The sequence below is a fragment of the Varroa destructor genome, unplaced genomic scaffold (genome assembly GCF_002443255.2).
Source record: "Varroa destructor unplaced genomic scaffold, Vdes_3.0 BEIS01000002.1, whole genome shotgun sequence".
Classification (NCBI taxonomy): Eukaryota; Metazoa; Arthropoda; class Arachnida; order Mesostigmata; family Varroidae; genus Varroa; species Varroa destructor.
In genome coordinates this window covers 9,617,195-9,638,931 of record NW_019211455.1, presented here as the reverse complement: position 1 = coordinate 9,638,931, position 21,737 = coordinate 9,617,195, and the positions used below count along the sequence as shown (strand labels likewise).

The following is a 21,737-nucleotide window of genomic DNA, read 5'->3' as shown; positions in this document are numbered from 1 at the left end:
CGAAAAAACGGGGCCCTCCCGTCAAAAGCGAAATCCGGACATCGATTTTTACCGAAACCTTGATCGAAGTCACGCTGACAATGCCTGCGGTTCAGTACAATTTGCAAGCTTGTAAAATTTCAGTGTCGGTGAATACTTGAGGGTGCTCGTCAACAGAACTAATAGAGTGCTTCGTAAGTGGGTACGCGGCAGCGAATACCACCTATGAAATTTCCTATTTCAGTGAGTTCATGCAAGGCAATTGTATTTTCCCTCCTACATATGTTATAAACCCATCCCAAATAAACACAATGAAGGCAGGATTACTTGATTGAATTGTTTTTGCGAATGGCGCAGCTAAATCCAACTAGGAATGTACGAGCCTAACAGGCTCGTACCGATAAAAACATCGGTCAGTTGTGTTAATGTAAAAAACATCATTGAATTTATTGATTGTTCAGCTCCAGGCTATAATGCACGCTACGTTCAATAAAACTCGAATACAACACAAAGCGTGTTTGTGTGTATGCAGTGTCTACTGATTCGAAAAGCGTGTTCGGCCATATTACCGAGACCCGTACGCGATCTGTCACATGTATAAAAAAGCCAATTGCTGATATTGGTATTATACCGGCAACAGATATAATAGAAGCTTAATAGTTAATCATGAACTCAGTCATTAAATATAGTCCAACGAAAATATAAACGCTACGTCAGATGTATGCTGGTAATGACTGTACGCGTATAGCTTGACCACGTGTAGTAGTCAGTAGCCCTAATAGCTGGCGGGTTGTTCTCGTCCGCCCGAAAGCCTTATTCGTTGCAGCGTGATCCTAGCCTAACATTGCAGGTCTTCTTTATTTTTTTTAACTGAGCCGCAATTATTTCGACTGCTTCTAATACACAATATATAGTGTGAATATAATACGCCAGGATCTAGTACGATTATTAGAGAAAATTCTAGCTTCGTTGTAGCCGCCCCTTGTGTACGTATTATTTGTTGTCAGTTAAAACCTGAAATACTTCTCGAGTTCGACTCGTAGATAAGATCATTTCATATTAATCTCATCCGCGTGCCCCTTTTCGAGCCCCTTTTATACCGCGAATTGCTCGGTGTTTTTTAAAGCTGATATAATGATTAGAAGCACAATAGTAGCCATAGTTTTGAAGTACAAAGTTGAGTTTCAGTCTTACAACAATTAGCTACTCATATAATTGACCACTATTCGGATTGGTTTGTTACCACGCTATTACCAAATAGCTAGTTACAAATAAACTCTTGTTTCAACAAACGGCGACAATATTATTACGACTATGCGACAGGGTCAACCGATTCGTCTTAGACTAATTAATTTCACCGAAGTGTGACGGAACAGTTCTACTTAAAATAGCATTTCCCTTCATTAACTTATATATCTGTCGTGTTCAAAGCATGTTTTTATTGTTTGCCTTTGCTAGCAGCCACGACAACCCCTACCCAGGGTCTTCATTTAACAGCCAGCTTCACGTTTCCTGCGTTCCCTAATGGCTAAATCGCTCTTCGCATTCGATTTATTCACACATTATAGCTACCTGAATGTTAATGACTGCACGACCTACCGTACTCCTCAGAATTCGCCTGACAATATATAACCACTGTCCGTTCGTATCTTAAATGTACTAGTCTGTTCCTTCGTTACCTATATACGTCTCACTAAACGACTCCAGCAGCAACGTAGTCCTGACTTGTCGCTAGCTGTGTCGGTGACTTTGTTCTGAAGTTCATCAGACGATACGTTTTCCTTTATCGACTACAATGCTCTTGACGGAGCGCATTGCCGGAACAAAGCAAATCACGCATTTCCTACTCGTCGGCGTTCTCCTAACGAGAAACTTGTAGACAATGCCACCTCACAAAACAAACCTAGCCTCAAGCATAACACGGTGACAAGGCCGTTTCTTAATCCCAGATTGGCCTTGCGCCACCGATCTTAACTAGTTTTTGCAAGTACAAGTAGATTAGATACGATTAGAGTAGTTTCATGATCCGGTGATCACTGGGAGTTCTCCCCCAGCGATTCCACGGTTAAGAAAGCTTTTTCGTTCAACACAGAACGATCTCAAGACGACAAAAACGTGGTTATCCTTCAAAGTCGAAAGCGGTTTGTTGTAACCTTCACAGCAACACGCGAGCCATTCCACCTCGTCGTTCTGTTAGGTTAAACGCTTTTCATATGTGCGGTGTTTGTAGAACTATTACTCTTCAAGTCGTCAAGATACCCGGATTGAGACACCGGTAATTTCTTCTTGTCTGTGCAGACAGATCATCACCTGTGTATCCGGTATACATATAGAAGGTTTATGTTCGTGCGAAAAGGATACGTGTTTATACCGGTTCTTCTTCGAGGTCAGGTCGTCTGAAGCCTAACTGACAAAAGGGAATGGTAAGCAAGTAAAACAGAATAAAATGGCACCTTGTCACGTTCAGATACGTCAGAACATACATTATATAAAAGTTGTACCTCACTATTAACCGACACAATACGAGAGCTTACACGTGATGAAATGTATACAATCTTTGGCATTTTGTTCGGGACATCGTGTGTATAACATGTAGGAGTCTGCCCGATGTAAATATATCTTTATATAAATGTAACTATATGTATTTGTATATAAATTGCTCAAGCTGAAAGTGATTTTGATTGGATGATAGATAGTATTATTTAGAATCGAGTTTTTAGTGCCGTTGCACAGCATTCAATATGAACTTTTCATCGTAGCACCTTCAGATTAATCAGGCAGGTTTTTATATACTGCGCACCTGGAATCTCTCGCTGGTTATTGCCTGTTGGTCATGGATTTAGCGTTTGGTTTGAGCAAATCAGATGTTTGCTTGACTGTTTGGAAATGCGTGGTTTTCGCCTACTACTGACTGCCTTCATTGTGCTCTATTAAGGGTAGCTGGCGGACAAGATCCAGTGGTGCGGTCAAACGACTGTAACCAATGACCAGAAACGCCTGCATTTCTATTGGCCATCGGTCAGTCGATCGTCTCGTAACTGTGCTCGACAGCAATCGCACTGAAGTGTTCCGAAAAGATTTACGAAGCCCTCTCGGGAAACCGGCCTGACTAGCCAATATCCAGCGATCACCAGAATTACTATTCGGCGCGATCGCGCTCCATATCTATCTTGACATAGAGTCCAAGCACGCCAAATTTGATGGAACTTCTCCGCTTAAGAACGGTAAGCCGCGCCTGTTGCAGGTACAAAATCGACAAATACGAAGCATAGCCGGCGAAAAAATGCCACCAGGCATGAAGTTGCGTAATCGGCCCTAGAATAACAGGTAGTCGCTGACGGATGTGTCGAAGGTTTCGACAGAAGACGTTGTCAATGTTCCATACACAGAAACCGATAAGATAAAGGCCCAGCGACAGAACAAACCATCGCATCGGGAAGTACTTTTTCCTGCGAAAGTCAGAACACAGAAGACAGGACAAAAACATTTGATATAGGCATTAAGACAATATCAGATGAAACCAACGTAAAATGAAGTGCAAACAGCGTTCAATTTCAGCGAAAACAAAAAAGTCATCCCAGACTTCGTCGAAAATTTTAGAGTTTTTCCTCACATGTACGAACATTATTACTTGTAACATTTGCCTTGTGAATCATTATTAGGTTTTTATAGTGGTATCATCATTTAGGCTTAGGGCACCGCTACACATACCTTTTTCCAGCCTCGGCCACTCTCAGTATCTAACATTAGGTTTAAGCTAACACATTACATTTATGAGTAATAGGCCTGTTAAATAACTCACCTAGATAATATATAGCTATATAGGAAGCAAGCTGTCACCAGCAGCCCGTAAGCTACCTGATGGAAAATCGGCACGTTGATGGTTATATAAATCACGGTGATGACGCTACCGTAGGTTATAAGCAGCGAAGCTAGCCACCAATTTATTTGCGACCTACTCGAGTTGATGTCGAACCTGCATTGATCGGACAAAGAAGAAGAACATAGCGAAAACGTTACCCAGAAAAATTCGATAGGTCGATGTAGAACCATACCTTTGCGAAGAGCAAAGGAGGCGCTACGTGACTCAAGTTTTTCTACTGCAAAAACGAACCCTCGTAGGGTGAACGGAATAGGTGGCCGCAGGAAAATATTAAAAAAAAAAAGCCACATTTATTAATAGTTAGCCTTCGAATTGAAGGAGAAGCGCATGTTTCTCCAATCTTCAATTTGAAACTGATCGCATGAAAGGGTACTTACAGCGCATAGGCAGAAGCCAGGGTGCCCCATACCATGGGCAATTCATCCATCAACTGCATTCGATAAAGTAATGTCATGTGGAATAGCCACGATCCTATGCCCACAACTGCAATATAAAAAACAATTACAAATCGCCTGGCAGAAAACAGGTCCACAATAGCGATAGCGAAAATGATTTTAAGGTTCCTCTACCATCGCATGTAGCATCTGAAATATTTCAACGCATCACCTAGATACGTGCCATACGTACTTCTTCTATATTAGCATATCTTTCGCTGTACGATAGTGCTGGTGTAAAACTTCAAATATTTACAGCTTATTTTCACACCGATTACGATTTAAGGTTGGTGTTCATAAAATGTACCGCTCTTCATTTTTTTGACTATTTATGCTTTTAAGTGTTCCTTCATCGTTATGGCTAAATAAAAAAGGGGAAATTTATTTAAGCTACTCGGCGATATAGATGAATCACTGCGGTGATATTTGTATTGACAGATTGTTCAGTGCAATACAAATGGCCGGGGAGAAACTAAAAAATCTAATATGAAGTAAAATGTATTTGGAAAAAAAACTTCTATGATCCCAGTCATGCCGATCGAGACAAACCGCATGGTCGTAGGATAATCTACTTTCAGCCCACACCGAGGAAGTAAACCCGAAATAGCAGACCCAAGGGGCGCAGCCTATAACATCGTAACGTCATTTTGCACCTCCTTAACTTACATGTGGTATATTTAGTTTAGACAAAGTAGAAGAAGACGGCTACTCCGTTCCAGAAGTATGAAGGTAAAGCAGTCTCTCTTGAGGGTGAAAAGGCGTCCTGATAGCAACGAGCTCATGCAGTGATTAAATTATTTGAAATAAGCATGCTAAAGGAACTTCTTTTATGTGGTCAAACGGTGTTGAGGGTATAGTTGATTTTCGACGACAGCTGTTCTCGGTGTAATAGCACTGATTTATGTCGGCACTTAAAGGTTTACATTTTCGTTAAATCATCCACAGATAACGCTTTAACTGAATAAACCGAAAGAGGAATTGTTGGTGATGTTGTAATTTCACACAGTTCTATTGAAAAAAAAAACTTGTTACTTGGTTCATCGACTCAAGATAGAGTTCTATCTATAATTAACAGGCTATGAGGGGCAGCAAATTTATTTCGATGCGATCACGGGGTAAAAGAAGCCTTCTGCCGCCTTTGCCATGGGCTGTAGTTATTACTATATACGGCAAGTTGTAACGGGACGTTGCTTTGGAAGCGCTCAACGTACGAATACCGAAACCTTTCCTCCTTGATCGATTTATCCTCATCATGAGACAGTTAGCGCGTACAACGCTAAATGATGAAGTAGATAAATAGGCAATAAGAATATACCCAATATGAAGTTAACCGCATGCGATGTGTTCAAAGGTCTGTAACTACGACTTGCCTGAAGTATTATATAAATCTAATTTCGGCTTGTAAGTGGTCGTAAGGTATTGCAGAATTTTCTTCCAAGCAGAAACTTCTACGTAGATTTTCTGACAGCGGAAGCTATAGCTGCTATAAATGCCGAATATATACTGGCTACATGAAAATGTATATTGTCGTATTGAGATTAAGTGGCGTTTTTATATCGGTTCACCTTTAGCGGACCTTAGATATAGCCTGCAAACATAAGAAACTTTCAAGCGGTTATATTTCATTTAACTTAACGGGGTTATCGGCGTAGTTAGGATGGCTGTTACGCGATGTATAGCTGGTTTTTTAGTAGGCCGATACAGGTACTGGCTTTGTAAAATCGAATAACCCAATTGCTACGATCCAGCTCTCAGAATATTCACATAGCCAAATAACGCACGGCAGACGCCCAGACCTAAGCGTAGAACTGCACAAGTGTGTTTTTAGCGCACCATTTGTTTCCTCTGAAGCTTCCGGTTCGAGCTCAGTGTTGGCTATCATTCTCGTATACAGAGATCCGATATCATCCGATTTTTGACAACAAAAGAGTCTGCCATTCCTGTTGCGGACTGCATTATAAATAATTCACTATAATTATACACGAGGCCCTGACTGGTACTCCATCTAAGCTGTACGTATGCCTTTCAGTCCGCCGAATTATCCCGACGCTGGAGGACGAAGTGAGAATTTACATTTTCAAGGACAACTCTATTTTGCAGAAAGCGGACAGTTTGCGGTCGGTAATAGGCATTGTCGATCAACTAAGGACGATTTTCCAATTTAAATCTATCAACAATTACATTGGACTCCATAATAAAATGTCTAAATGTGTATAAGGTAGTGATAATTACAAAGTAGCTTCAACTGAACACAGCGGAAAGCATAGGCTTTTAGTAGACGCTGTGAAAATTCTAAACTACAGAGAACAGGAGACAATCTAATTTTTTTCATTTGGCTAGTCATTTTTTTCATCTGAGACGAGTGGCCGTTGCGGTTCAGTCCTCGGATATTTCTTTAATATCGTATGGTATACAAGAAGTAATATTCAGCTAACCTTTTATGCAGTATGAATGATGGGTGTCGTTGTTTAGTTTACTTCGATTTATGTTAACCGCCCTGCCCTAAGAACATTTTCAGTGCAATATTTTTTACGACTAGGTGTTACTAGTCGTACTAGGTGTTACTAGACTAGGTGACTAGGATATACTTAGTCGAAACCTCCAGTTTCTCTAGACTTGGACGAAATCTAGGCTAAAATTTATAAATGCGCCGTGAAATTAGCAAAAACGTAGGTAACAATAAAGTAATACGATTTTTGTAAGGTGGCATCGCAACGGTTCAATTCCAAATTCATTCTTAACCATTGGCAAATAGAATCTCGTATGGATAATATCGTTTCCTTCTTATTTGAAAGGATCTGTCGAACATTTCGCGTATGCGGCGCAACTGGGAGGTCCTTGTTAGAGAATGTTGCGTGTCTGTGTTTAACCAGTTGACACAAATTATATATCTGAAGTAATTTAAAGTTGACAAGTGCCGTTGTCGATCAAAACGAATCGACGGTTATAGAAACAGTGGCATGGGCCTACAATTATTAGGGTTTTTCGTTGTTCTTTAAAACTAATTATGACAGCATTGATTTTTTGTACAATAGATTCCTTACATGAATCATTTTCTAAACTGTAATAAAATTCAATGAAATATATAATCCTATTTCTCTAATGTTTTAATTCAGAAAGCCATTTTGAATACCTTTACAAATACTATAGTTAAATGAATACCTATATTGTATAGTATATGACCGCATGTGCGGATTACTTCTGATCACGCGTGGCCTTCTAAGCAAAAGAAAACCTCGAAACCGTCCACATCGTATACGTGAAGTGTTTTCGTTCGATAGATATTTTCTGCGTTTACTGTTCTTTGACAAAGGAGAAACAAATATGCCAGCGGCACGAGCTTCTAGCTACGGGTTCTGATTGATCACAATTAGTAAGCCTTGAGCAATGCTAAAGTTGAACTCAAAGGCTGTTTCGTGACCGATTAGTTAGCAGTAGACGGTTGTTATACTCGTTCACAATACACCGTCCGTATTTTCTATTTACGGCAAATCTCAAAATACGTTACGCGTACAGATTATCATAGGCGCAGGGCTGACAAACATATTTTGTGATTAGTGCTAATTTCTAGTAATTATTACGCTTCAAACTAGACTATTAATACATTAGCTTCAAAGTAAACGCAATAGTAATATGAATAGTAAAAACCAACTTCTGTTTATAGGTTACCTAGATTACCGTACCTCAGAAAAACGACACAGACCTCAGAGTCATGTTTTGCTCCACCAGACCAATATTACAGAGTTGTCTAAACGAATACAAACGTTGTATGCGCAGTAAATTAGCTTTGGGAATTGCATAAATATAAGGCCATAGGCTGTAGAGCTTTACTTTTTCGAACGTATGGTTCATTCTACGGGGCAGCTTTCCATTACATCTAAAAAAGGGCGGTCATTTTTGAAATATCGCGCCATAAGCAGTTTGATACCATTTTATAGGCTCGGTATTTTATTATTATATAATATATTAGATATATTATACTTAAAGTATGTGCCGGCGCATCTGTACTCCTGCCGAAATGAAACCTACAGCTCTTAATTATGTGTCATTCCGTCGGCATTGGCAAAAGGATAAGATAGCAGTTAGCCGTGTCAATCGTTACCCCAAATATTAGACAGTGAAAGAAGCATTAAAACAAACACTAGTTCAGGACGAAGAACACAAAGAAGTGTGAATACTACCAATGTCGTTGCAAAAACGCTGACACCACGGTAAAAGTAGCCATAAGTGAGTGGTTCAGTGGCCATAAATAGAATAAAATACACGGTTGAAGACAGAAAGGGACCTATTTGCGAATATCATAAGCGGCTCACCAGTCATACTATCATACATTACGCAGGATGTACTATGATAATTAGTCTGTGGAAAATATTATCCTAAATGAGCTGGTGACACCGTCATGCACAAGTACAGCGCTTTTCCATATTTTTTTTTTAATTGCTCTTTGCATAAACAATTGCCCGTGTAGGTGCTCTTCTAGTCAAGACCTACCGCTGCCCGAATTATAAACATGTTTATTAAATCACTAGTAAAAGCGACGAAAGTGGAGTATTACACTCGTTGATCAAAAGGCCAAAGCCCATGCTCTCCCATTATCGGAAAGAAGCTCTGCTTTTTGAATGTACTATTTGCTCCGTTTCAACCAGTGTCATACACAGTTACTTCTAAGCAAAATAATTCAAATAGACATTTTCCATGAAACACACGGTGATTCTTTCGTCGCCAAACGTTTCTCTAAAACAGTTTGACGCTATGATAGTCTTCACTTTGATCACAAGCACTTTTTTATCACGCAGGCTAACTGGTCTTCTAGCCAAGCCTTTCAACGTTTGCAAAGATCCCATGTCGGTCTCATGCCGACGAAGCGTTACCCTTAGCCGCATGGTATTCTCCCTATTCAAGTCTACCCCTCTTTGAAGACAGCATTTAAACATACTGTCTTATGAATAAACAGAGGATATGAACTAGAAGTCCAACTGTACATCTGACTCAAACCGAGTAACGCTTGGCTCCAACGAATCAGAACTGTTAAACAACTGTGCTAGCTAGCTAGCTAGCTAGCTAGCTAGCCAATTTTCATTGACACGTGGCTTAACGACATGAACTGATGCATTTAGGTGTCTCTGCGGGCAAGCTCCTTTTGGGGGGGGGGGGGGTGACGGGCCTGCCTCGAGCTGGTTTTTATATCGCTCAACGACACGCCGACTGAGCCAATGCTAGATCTCGTGCATCCAAAAACCCAGTTACTAGCTTGTATCGAAATGACGATCCTCCTCCACCTAAAATATGCTGTCATTTTAACAGTAGATATTATGCCGCCAAACCTACAAAATACATTTATCTTCTATTCACGACCATACGAAACATTAGATCCGAGATCCTAACCCTGGCACTTTCTGCGGGTAGATTAAGCTGCGCACTTAAAGCATCGATTTAGAATTGGCAACTGCTCGTAGCTTTCGTATTTGAACCGCTAGCGGCTTTTGACGGGTGTAACCGCCGTAATAAACTGAACGACCACTTTATAAGACGATACAAATGGTCACAAAGTGCCACAATAAAAATTGCTGGATATGCACCCGAAAACAATTCAAGTCACCCCACAATAAAATGACCAAAAACATGTTAGATTCTACGATATCTACTAGTGAGTATGAAATCAGCATGGCTAACGTTCCCAATGAATTTAATCGATGGTAAATTTAGTTCTTCTATTCGTTTATTCTACGGACAGACGCTGCATTGTTCCGGATATAACGAATGACACCGACTTTGTGAAAGTAAATTTTTATTATTTCCTTGCTTCGTTTCTCATAAAGAATATTTAGAAGGGTTTTACGGTAGACCGTTGCCCTGGTCTAGGAGTAACAGGGTCATCCAGCTTCCGGTAAATGAACAAAGCTACAAGATTATAATTAGCGCTTTTCGAATGAATAACCTAATAACAAACAATTCGAAAGTCAGTAGACGATAACTCATTGTCAGCGTTCAATGCATATAATTGACCAGGCCAAGCACGAAGGACAAACATCAGCCTCTGGGAATCAGCATACGATTGTGGTGTTTCATTTTCCTTGTTGCCAAGGCACAAATCGTGTTTAGTTGATTCCCAGTAAAGCCTTGAGTATTCAGAATCTTCAATGTTCCAATAAAGATTTGTTATTTTTGATCAGCATTAACGAAATCAGCGAGACGATTTTCGAGTATTAACAGAGTCCATCTGAGTGGAGCTTACAGCAGCGCAATTCATCTCAATGAGGATCCATACCCCCCAATGAATCAACGGCATCCAGGTAACCATTAATATGGCATACAACAAACTTCTTTTTTTTATACAACAAAATTATCTAGGGCTTGTCTACATCTTGCCTGAACGAACGCTTTTAAAAATCGTTGCAGCAAAATCTCACATATATGAATGCAGCTTATGGCGCCTAAATGTGCTCTGCCCACAACAGGTCGAGCGATCCGCTCGTAGAGATGCCAAATCGGTTTGGTGCGATCATAATATTATTTCAGTTCCTTGTCGGCCATGAACCACCTTTTCCTGTAGCAGCTAACATCCTTTATTGCCATAACTGGATATCACAATCTAGTTGATAAAAAAAAAAAAAAAAAAAAAAAGAAGAAGAAGAAAACAACGTTTTTGCGGATAATGCCGGCATAAAATGGAAATACCCAGAAAAATAAAAAGTCACCTTTGCTCAGCTCCCTGTGGGCTGTTTCCAGATGTTACATGCCCTTAAGTATCGTTTTAAGTTTTGCATTAAAGGTTATAGCGCGGCTTCGTTGACATACGAAGCCGCTAAACAAACCAAGATTTGATGTGTCTTTTCATAGCTGATCTTATGACGGGCCAACTGTGTGCTATACAAAATAGATACTCTTTGTCATCCAAACATATTCGCTGTTTTGATCACTCTCAATTCTACCACAGAACGATCGACAGGCGATATTAATTGAATTTAGATTTGTGCTCAAAATTTCACTTAGTTATTGTTGTTACTAATATTGTGCGGCATAACACCTACTGATACCCACGACTATTTCTATGATCGGCACAATGTCCATACTTTTCTCGGTAGCGCAAGAAGGTGTGTTTTTATAATCTAATTTCAGATCTACAATAGTTCGCCAGAATTCTATTATTATATGAACACTGTCACATACAGAATACGTTATAAATCTTGATGTGGGCGAAAAGAATTCCCCAGAAAGTGTGTTTTCACGAAGACATAGTCGATGCGCCCAAAGTGATATCTGCGCGATCCACCAAATACCGTATCGATATAAAGAATTCCTATAGTTTGCGATAAGTGAAATTTTTGTATTTGGTATTAAAGAGGATTGGCAGTTGTAAACTCTACCGTCAGAGTTGTCTCTACCGTCAGTTGTAAACTGTACCGTCTCTACACAGAAGAAACGCGGCGAAGTCGGACCTGGTATCTGGAGGGATTTATGCAATGTGTGCGTCTTTAAATGCTTGCCTACATTTTAGAAACGTGTTAGAGACAGCAGACTTTTGTACAAGACCGAACTAGACTTATAGAATTCAAAATATGTGTTGAATGAGGAACTTCACTTAGTGGAAATGCTGTTTTCTGCGAGTTGGCCCGCTCGTGTCCTCGCAGACATACAGGTCCTCGCAAGAGCCGCTGGCTTTCAGTTGCCCGATGTAATTCTCGCTGGGAAACCCTATTCACCTTCACCGCGTATTGTCATGCCAATTTAACAAAGCCGAACAAGCTTGGTTCAAGGGACGTTATGTTTACCTAAATGTATGCGCTTTCGTGCATTATAGTTTCTGCGTTAGTCTTCGTTACATGACAAGGCTTGGCGATATTAAAGACGCATATGAAATAGATGGTTTGGATTTTTGGTTGGAAATAGAACAACGTAAAGATAATTGCTAGATTGCTATACTCGTTCGTTGTGGTAGATAGCGGAAAAAGATGTAAACGTGGCCAGTACGTCACAATCGAGAGATACAAAACGGTCGGTCTCGGACGTTACAAATAAGTAATTTCATTTCAGTTATATTCACATATTTGTAAATACTTACAGATAGGTTTTAAACCGCTCATCGGTACAAAACACTATTTCCGGCTATTTATCTTTATTTATTTGTCTACTATTTATCTTCTATTTCATTTGATATAATAGTATACAGAAGTAGAGCAACGTCTTAAACACCCGATGACAGTTTGAGATTGGCGTGATCGATAGCAATCTCTTATATATTATATTATGTACATTGAAATTTTCAAGTTTTTGGATCGAGTTTGTTTTGAGAACGTTTGGGTCTAACACAAGTATGCTTTGCTTGCAATACTGACTGGGTAAATACCTCTAAAATAATATAGCTTTAGATTTTTGGGTAATAGATTTTTTGGGTAACTAACTCTGCATTTCGCATTATATACTTGACCATCACAAACACAGATATTCCGGAGAAATGTGACCACCTATGGCAGTATGTAATTATGCTCAAACATACCATATGACGCTTCATAACTAACTTCATATTTGACGAGTCCCTAGAATATACAGCTGCAGTCCATAATCAATATACAAGCACAGGTGGAGCTCTAAAGCTTAAGTAAAAAATATTACCTGAAACATGAACAATTGAATCCGTTCTCTTTTTTTTTTATGTTCCGGCAAAGATGCTCCTTCCACTAAATGGCATTATATTTAACAATGTTTTAACATACTTTTAGCTATTCTTTCTGGTTCAACCAACCCTTGTACGAGGCTTTAGAAAGTCGTTTTCTAGTTCTCATACAACAGTTTGTCCTTAATTCGTCAAGTTTCTATCTGAACCCAAGATCTAACGACAATAATTACGGCACACTCTACAAGAAATAGAAGCCGCCAAGTGGGCCTGTTCTGTCCATAGTTGGCCTGATCTATGCCCTGTCACCTGTTGAGCGAATGAACAGGTGGTCAATCGCCTACTGTTTTCCGAGTTGCCCAAAAGACTGAATCCAATTTCAGAGCCACGCCGGCGACCCTGCCTAGTAAACGCCAGGTAATCGATTCACTTCTCGAGAGTGATTTTCTATACAGCGCTCTGGTCAGGCTGACGTATCCACACACACACACACGCCACACACACACACACACACACACACACACACACACAGACACACACACACACACACACCACACACACACACACACACACACACACACACACACACACACACACACACACACACACACACACACACACGCACTCCTATACGAACAGGCGTACATTTCAACAAAGACCAGCATAATAAGCACTACCCAAACCTAGGCACACACTTGAGCGTTATCCCCGTGTCCTGAAATAAAAACAAAGGCCGTTGCCAAATCTTGCCTAACGTCGAATAACTTCAGCAACGCTGCGTTAACTTGCTTCTCTCTATTTTTCTGCTGCTGCCAATTTTCTAGATAATCCTATTAGTAGCGTTCGAAGCACAGTCTGCGGCATGAAAGTCATATCGAAGCATTGCACGGTAGGTACTACACAGTACCCGGGCAGATAATTTAAGGTCCTTGCGGTGAGGGTAGTAGTAGTAGTCGGAAGCACTCGGTAATCGTAATATTTTATATATTTAGTAAGGATGCAATCGGCGAATTCGGTATTAACAATATGCAGCTGTGAGATGTCAACGGTGTTTGGATCGTCAGTAACGAGCTATGCTATCTCTGCTCCACAGCCTACAGCCAGCAGAATCTTAGGGGGGCGCAGGGTGCGGGTCTATATTCGTCCTGATTGTCTAACAGAATTAGATTTTGAGCCGGCGTAAGTAATTAAATAGAAGACAAGTAAAATAGCATAGCTGCAGGGTAAAGTACTAACCCATTGGCTACATTTACTGGACGAACAAATGAGGTCTAACGGATTACTGGAAGCGGCAGATTCCCGGATAGGTGTTATTTAGAAAATGGCGTTAGAGACAAGGGTAGCAGAATTAATTCGCGCGCGTCACTGCATTCTGCTTGTATAGATCTGGATGCAATGGTAGCAGCTTTATAAGTGTGAGACCGATGCAACTACAATGAATATTTAGACTAACAGAAAATACAAGGTGGTTACGGGTCGCCTTTTAAGGCCAGCGTATGTGCGAATATGTCAGAATGTCGCGGGCTAGAACGATTTAGAGTAGCATATAATTTTTCTTTATGCTTATATACTTGATTGGTTTTGTACTTTATACGGTACAGTACATATGAGGAACAGTCGAACAAAATTACGTTTGTTTAGTGTAATACAGGCGTTATACTTACTAATATTTTACGGTTTCTCACATGTAATCAACATGAACGCAATCTATTTCAAGGTTTTTGAACACAATCACAGCTCTTAGATTTTGCATTAATGCCCTTCGTAGGGTAGCAACTGAATGAGCTAGACGTTCTCTAGTTGTGCTTCTAGTTTACAAAATCTGACCAAAAACATGACAAGCAACGGTGGGCTGCTTTGCGGGTGGACGTGCCCTAAAGCGTCCAGGACAGTGGCAAAAAAAATTTATGACGAACACAGAAAGCCCCCTTGTTCTACAGGATAAGCGATTCCCATGAAAAGGTCAACCCCTCCGGGTATCTTTTTCGTTAATTAGCCAGATCCAATGGCTATATGTATGTATCTATATATATAAAGGCATGGATTATAACGATTCACCTTGGCTCGTGTACATAACGGGAAAAAACTAATATCATGCTCATTTATTTTCGAGTAGGCGAGCGTCCATTGGCAGCACTCAGGTCGGTTGTTGTTAATTAATTTCCATGCAACTACAAATGCTTTGAATGGCATACGCCGTTGAGTACTTATTATGAAATCAACTCAGATCTACATAAAATGAAGATAAAATAAGGATGATCTGTTGGCAACTTTGAACCTATAAATGCACCTCTTTCACTTTGATCGCTCAATAGTTAACACTAAGAATAAATGTATCGCTATAAAATAGGCGGTATGCGACTAAATCAAATTTGCCGCTGTCATCACAACAACCACTGAGAAGAGACCCTACGGTAGGACGCACTGATCAGTAAATCACCCGGCTTTGTCGGTTAATTTAATTTTTCCGGAAAACGCTTTCTATACAGATCACCCTAATGTACAGCATCTACAAAGATAAGACATATCTCGACCCACGACCAAATAACATGGTACTATAATAGGATACCTCTGATAGAACCTGGTATAGGTTTTAAAAGTTAGTTATCACTCAAAAGGCAATATGGTAGTTCATACTCTATAGAGCCCCACACCCTTAGTCGGAAATGAAGGCATATTTTAGGCCTTTTATTGTTGCGGCCCCCTGCCGTCGCCCTCATTGCTTGTTTCGTATGGTTTTTAACGGTGTGCATAACGCAATAAATGTGCGATTACTACCCATCCCGGCCTTCAACGCGCCGAAGCAACACTCATCCGCTAGCTATAAAATAACGACATATGAATTCTATATTTAAGTGACACATTCTATTTTGATGCAACGAGGCGTTGTATTCGTTCAAGATTCTTCATATATAAATCTGTGTCTAGTTTCCATTATGGAGAAAATCGAAAAAGGGAAACGTGCTTTATTTTGTTTTTTATCTCCTTTATTTGTTTGTACCGATTGGGTCCTGCTTTTGTTTAGAAACTAACAGAATCTCCACAGACTAGTAAATTACCACTATGCCAAGCACGTTCTCCTATCAAGTTGTTTGGAGCATGAAAGCTCCATGTTTATTATTTGACTACTTCCTAGCCGACGGCATGCGAAGCGTACAGATATGGCGGACTACTTGGCTCATCTGGTTCGTATACACCATACTTTTCCACACTGTTCAAAAGCTCTTAAGGCCTGTATTACTGAGACTACAGAAATGTCGCCATTTTACATTGTATCATACTGTCATGTCAAGATTCAGTTTAGAATGGTCGCACTAGTTCCTTTTTTGAGAAGTTACACTTACTGAGCAAAGAGGCGTAGCAGAGGACAATCCGCATCCCGATATGGTGCTTAAAGCCGAGGTAGATTCCCCATAAAGGCGGAACAATCATGATCAAGTTAGACACCGTGTTCCCTGCAAACAGTCGAATCAAGAGTAGGATAACGCTGCCAACGTCAGTTCCGATGACTACGAAACAGCACAGAGAAAAAAGTCCAGTTCGAGTGTGCTGACTCTCATACTATCAGAGACGCCTATATAGCCGAACCTTTTCTATTCGTTTAATTAAACACTTTTGAGCTTTTAATAAAAAAAAAAATAAAAAGACATGCCAGTGCGTAAAGTTGCTGTTAGTCGTTTCCGACTGAGAGGATATTTTCGGACTTTTAGGTAATTGTAAGTATCGCTTTTATAGCCAACATCCATGGCCAGTGGAAACCCAAGCTAACATAGGGCAGAACGCTGAGAACTCTATTACAGGATCTACCATCAAAGTGCGCGAAATCTTCACTAGTCCGTCCACTTCGAAGCTAGACGTTTCGTCTGTCTGCCAGACCCGGCAACAGACCTCAACGAATGTGGGATTCGACCTCTGTGGATCGGAGTCGAAACACAAATATTATTTGCGATTACAATACAAGCAAAAGAGCCAAATGACAATTCAATGCCCTGATAAACCTACGTCCGTATAGCTTGCATTGTTTGAGTAAGATTCGATGCAAAACAACTGCTAATGAACCAATAGTATAAACCAGATAATAAGGATAAAAAGATAAATGGCCGGCTTACGTAATTCCAAACTTAGTATATTTTCATTCCGATATTCTATTATAATTCGAATGCGTACGAGACAAACAATTTACAATCAAAATGTCATCTAGTTTTGAAATAACGCTACCATTCGATGCCCAAAAGTGGTTCAGGGTCCGCTTATTAAATCCAAACCTATTTAAAGATCTTGCTTAAATCGAAAACCCTTTGACGCTCCCTTCAATGTATTGTCATTATTACTAGACTACAAATCTAGTGCATATAATAATCTTCCTCTTAGAAGACGTGAGAAGATTATCGTGTTCCACAGGGTCGCGCCGCCTGCTCACTGAGAAAGACTGCTACAGCTTCGTTCCAGGAATCCCACAGTAATCGACAACGTCTCATGTTGTTTTTGCTGGCATTCAATTTTTATAGCCTTCAGTACTCCTCAAATACACTTGGTAAAAAGATAAGATGCCCCTACAACTACAAACAAATTAATTTTTCAAAAATGCACATAGCAACGATGAGCAAATTGTGCCCTTAACATCCACTAACAAATGAAATACATGTGGATTATCAGTGATGCATGAATCAGTCAACCAGCTGGAAGTACGCTACAAGGGTAGTTGATATTTAATTTAATTGGGACATATTCCGGCTACAGATATACGGTTGATTAAGTATAACAGTCCTGGACCAACATACGCCCGACATGAGCATAGTAAATATGTACGGAATTTTTCTGTGTATACATGGATAATGGATGATTGTGGTTTAGCGAAAGCCATGACCGAGTCCGTCTAATTGTAAATGAAGTAAGAAATGGCAGAATATTGCAATAACAAAAAGTATATTTGACGAGAACTGGACGCGGCAGTGGCCAATCACTCTATCATCATGGTTCAAAGTTGGCTTACTCAGCTAATTTACAAAAATCGATACTGACAATTTCTTTGCAACATACAATAGTCAAGACATTTACACGCTTACTCACGAGGAGTGTTCGTTGGATAAATGTTTGAAGAGAGCCTTTAAATATAGTATATATTATATGAAATAATATATACTATATTTCAAGGCTTTATTATTTCATATACGTTCGGGTGTCTATGCTTATGGTGGAATAAACGCCATATCGAAACGGCTCCGAAGGTACCTTCATGGAATAGTAGATGTTACCTTTGGATTCTGGTTAGATAACATCTGTTTTGGCAAATCCTCCATGCTTTAGAAGAAGAATATTTTGCCGTCCTTGGCGCCCTCATGTGCCATCCTCTGTGACTACGCAGTCAAAAGTGATTTAGGGCCTCTGTTGTGTTTAGATTGTTTATGTTTGGTGAACGCAAAAAGTTGTGTCTGAACTTCGATGGTGCTTGTCCTCTTAGCCGAAGGACATCAGGCTTTCGAAGTAATACGGAGTAAAGCTATGCGCTGAATTACAATCCAAGTCCACGAAATGATCCAGGGTTCAATGAATGAGAGTGCCGCAATAACAGACATCATTTGACTGTGAAGCTTGTTATGCTTGATTTCCTTAAGTTAAGGTGCAAATCAATTCAAATTAATCTAACAGTAAAATTGAAAAAGCTTATATATGTAATATATCTATTGTGTTAACAAATTTACACAGAGTCATGATTTCCAGATAAAAATCTAAGTAAGATGAATGAATCTTCAACTGAGCTGTTGTTTGACAATGCTTGTTTTACAGAAGATGCCACACGTCAGCTTTATGACGTGTGCGTATTACAACTGTGACAAAATTACAGAGAGGTGGACATAGCGAAATATAGTAAATACGCCTAATTACGTTTGAATACAAGGGCTTTTTACAAATAGCCGTAAGCAAACGACAACATTTCCATGCGCTTTTAATCTAAATTAATGGCAATTTCGGAGCTCATCATAATGTCATTTCGTTAGCCGTGAAGCAAAGACTGCGTATAGCCAGCTGCCTACGATTCCGAAGTTTTTTTCAATAAATGAGCACGGACACGTTTTCAGCAAGCACCGTGCATATAGATCATACTGTGCTGTGTTGCCTATGAAAGCTTGAGTCCTTATGAGAGTAAGCCAATGCGTAGTAGATTTTGTCCAGGGTTCAGCGATTTTAAGACCATGACCAATAACGAAAATGCTGTGCTATTGAACTCTAATCCATTCACAAGCGCTTTCGAAGGGTTTTGGCTCTACCTAGCTAAATCCAGTACACCTGTTTTTCAGCCTACCTTAAGCACAAATATGGCGGTCACTACGAAACTTATCAAATCTATACGATTCAAGTATAACTTGCACTGCTACATACTAGTTCAATGATAGATACGTGAATAAACAACGCTCAGACAGATGTACATGGTTAGGCGCCACGAGGTCCTATCTATAAAAGCGATCATCTCAAGGACCAAAAGCGACGGATCTGCCCCATTTCATTTTATATAGTCCCAGATAGTGAAGATACATAGTCAGTCGTTATCGAATCGTTAATGACTAGACTTCGATAGTTTATGTTTCCAGGCGATGAACCTCTACGGGATAGATTTGGCGAGCTTAGCAAGACGCGCGAAATATGGTAGTTCCTTTACAGTTGCGTAGCAGTGGTATTTAGCTAAAGTCTGTCGGCTAAGTGCCAGTTGGATACATTTATGATTCGGTAATTTCTTACGAATAAAAATACTAAAATGGCTCTTTCACAGAACGATGCGTAACTCCACTTACGATTCACTGAAGCTTCACTGGCGACCTATGGGCGAGCATAAAATCGTAGATGTATTATCCAGGAGGCCAAGTCCGGGCCGGTGGCACTTTATGCTCATCAATTTCTTTAAACAAAATTCCTTTTAAACAGAACTCGAGGATTACGAACCTAAATCTCTTCGTATATATATATTAATATATTATATATATATATATATATATGATAAAAGTGTCACTTAGGCTCTTGCCAATATCAAATGTATATGTACACCAATACCTAAAGAACTACGGTTTATTCTTCCTCTTTTTCGCTACTTTTTCACCATCTTCATTTATGCCCGACCCTCCCATAACATATGAATGCATAAGGTCAATGAGGGCAAAGCTTCCGAATCGTCCGCCTCTGAATTGTTCCAATGGAATGATTACTTTCCCTTCTCTTATATGTGCATAAATGCAAAGTGTTTAGCTCTACGCGAAAGCAACAACGATTTTTGTTTGGAGTTATTCGGCTGGCCCAATGTAAAGCCACTAGAATCGACTCTTTCAGGTACACTGCAATCATTGCATAGGCAGACCAAGGCCTTTATTCTGAGGTCTATCTAACTAACGTATCTAAATACAGGAGATGGCACAAAACAGGTTGACGTAATATTTAATAATGTCAGTTTTATTCTTTAGCAAAATTATAGTGTGATGACAACGTTATAGTTGTTATGTTTTGTTTATTTAATAGAAATCACTACAGACATACTGTTAAAATTAACTGTTACTTACAGAATTCGGCCATATAGAAGCTGATTTCATAGTTGTACTCGCACCAGTCGAGTGTCGAGGTTGGGGGACCCCAGAAACCAACCTTGTCTACCTTATTCGGGGGTGAAGGTGGCATTTTGCCACTGTCTGATCTTTGTTCTGGCTGCTGGAGGTCTTGTGGAGGAGGACTACGATGAATCACCGTGTGTGTTCCAACATGTACAATACCTATAACTGCATGCCAACTTTTCTCCACGTTTATTTTTCACCTATTTTCTTTCACTTTGCCGTCGTGAAAATCCCTGCCGCAGGTACTCAGTGGTCTGTTCTCAACATACTGAGAGTTTAAAACACAAGGTTTGCGTTTTTTCAACTGCGACCTCTGCAACATCGATACGGTTCCACACACTGCGAACGGCAGAGAAAGGAGCACTAATCAACATCACGAACAGTATCCGCTGACACAAAAAGATTTTTTTTGAGGCACCGCATACAAAGTCTGCTTCAGGCAGCATCCAATTGTCGATCAGCGCGAAAGCCGTCAGTGTCGATTTGACCCCCGGAAAGAGATGTTCATCAGCAAGAGCCTTCCCGAATCCTCCTAGCTCTATTCAATCGTCACTGGTCATTGAGTCTTAATATTATTACTAGTACTACCAACTATTGCCAGTTCCTGCAACTTCTAGCTGCAGCAGCATTGTCCACCTATAACAATGCAGCATTGAACATCTCGTCTGTTCGCTCGTCGGTTTTTTCGGGTGTCGCTCCGACTGTCGATTTTTTGAACTGTTCGCTTATCCTAATTGGTGTCCACAAATCTCTGCGACCCGATTACTACTTTCCGGTTCTTGGATGTTCTGCTGCCGATCGTGCCAAAACTTTGCCTACTAATAGTTGTCGCTTTGCGTTACGATGGTGACTACAATGGGCGGCCTGCAGATATAATGTGCTTTCGTTCTGCTAATTCTCTTCCATGTGGTGGCGGCCCAGGGGCTTTTCGTCTTCACTGGCCAGAATAGCAGCCGCAGAGATAGTCCTGGTTGATGTTAGCAATGCTCACTAGTGTCAGCGATTTGTAACGGCGGGAATAAACGGACCATGGGCGCTCTCGGACCTTGTTGCTTCCCTGTCCTATCCTCGTATGGAAAAGAGGACCCGCCGATAAGCGACGGGTGTAGGATGTAGTGGTAGCCGCGGATGAGGCGGCAGGAGCGGCAGTAACTCAAACCAATAAACAACCGAAGTAATAGGTAAGGGCAACTAGCGGGTTGAGCGAGGGTGAGACCGGACAACAATAATAA

The 21,737-nt window shown here is 40.3% G+C and overlaps 2 protein-coding genes across 6 annotated transcripts in view; one reads left to right on the top strand and one right to left on the bottom strand.

The window, feature by feature from the left end:
* Positions 1-7,385, top strand: part of LOC111245619 (RUN domain-containing protein 1-like) — a 19,775-nt gene extending 12,390 nt beyond the window's left edge. The window contains exon 9 of the mRNA XM_086978905.1: positions 6,326-7,385. Within this exon, the coding sequence (XP_086835031.1) occupies positions 6,326-6,361 (36 nt within the window). The 3' untranslated portion in view covers positions 6,362-7,385. The remainder of the gene's footprint in view (positions 1-6,325) is intronic.
* Positions 397-21,737, bottom strand: bwa (alkaline ceramidase). 5 transcript variants are annotated; one of them, XR_015320148.1, is made up of 6 exons: positions 20,458-21,726; positions 16,255-16,365; positions 4,240-4,345; positions 3,782-3,955; positions 2,780-3,428; positions 397-2,382 (listed from the first exon to the last, which is right to left on the bottom strand). XR_015320148.1 is itself a non-coding variant. In XM_022794233.2 (6 exons), the coding sequence occupies exons 3-6, from the start codon at positions 16,340-16,342 to the stop codon at positions 3,119-3,121; spliced, it is 678 nt and encodes a 225-aa protein (XP_022649968.1). In that variant the 5' UTR covers positions 16,343-16,365; positions 19,702-19,805; positions 20,458-21,737; the 3' UTR covers positions 397-3,118. The 5 variants fall into 5 exon arrangements, 4 of the variants coding, with proteins under 4 accessions (XP_022649968.1, XP_022649966.1, XP_022649967.1 ...); XM_022794233.2 differs by adding an exon at positions 19,702-19,805 and having other exon boundaries at positions 397-3,428; positions 20,458-21,737; XM_022794231.2 differs by having other exon boundaries at positions 397-3,428.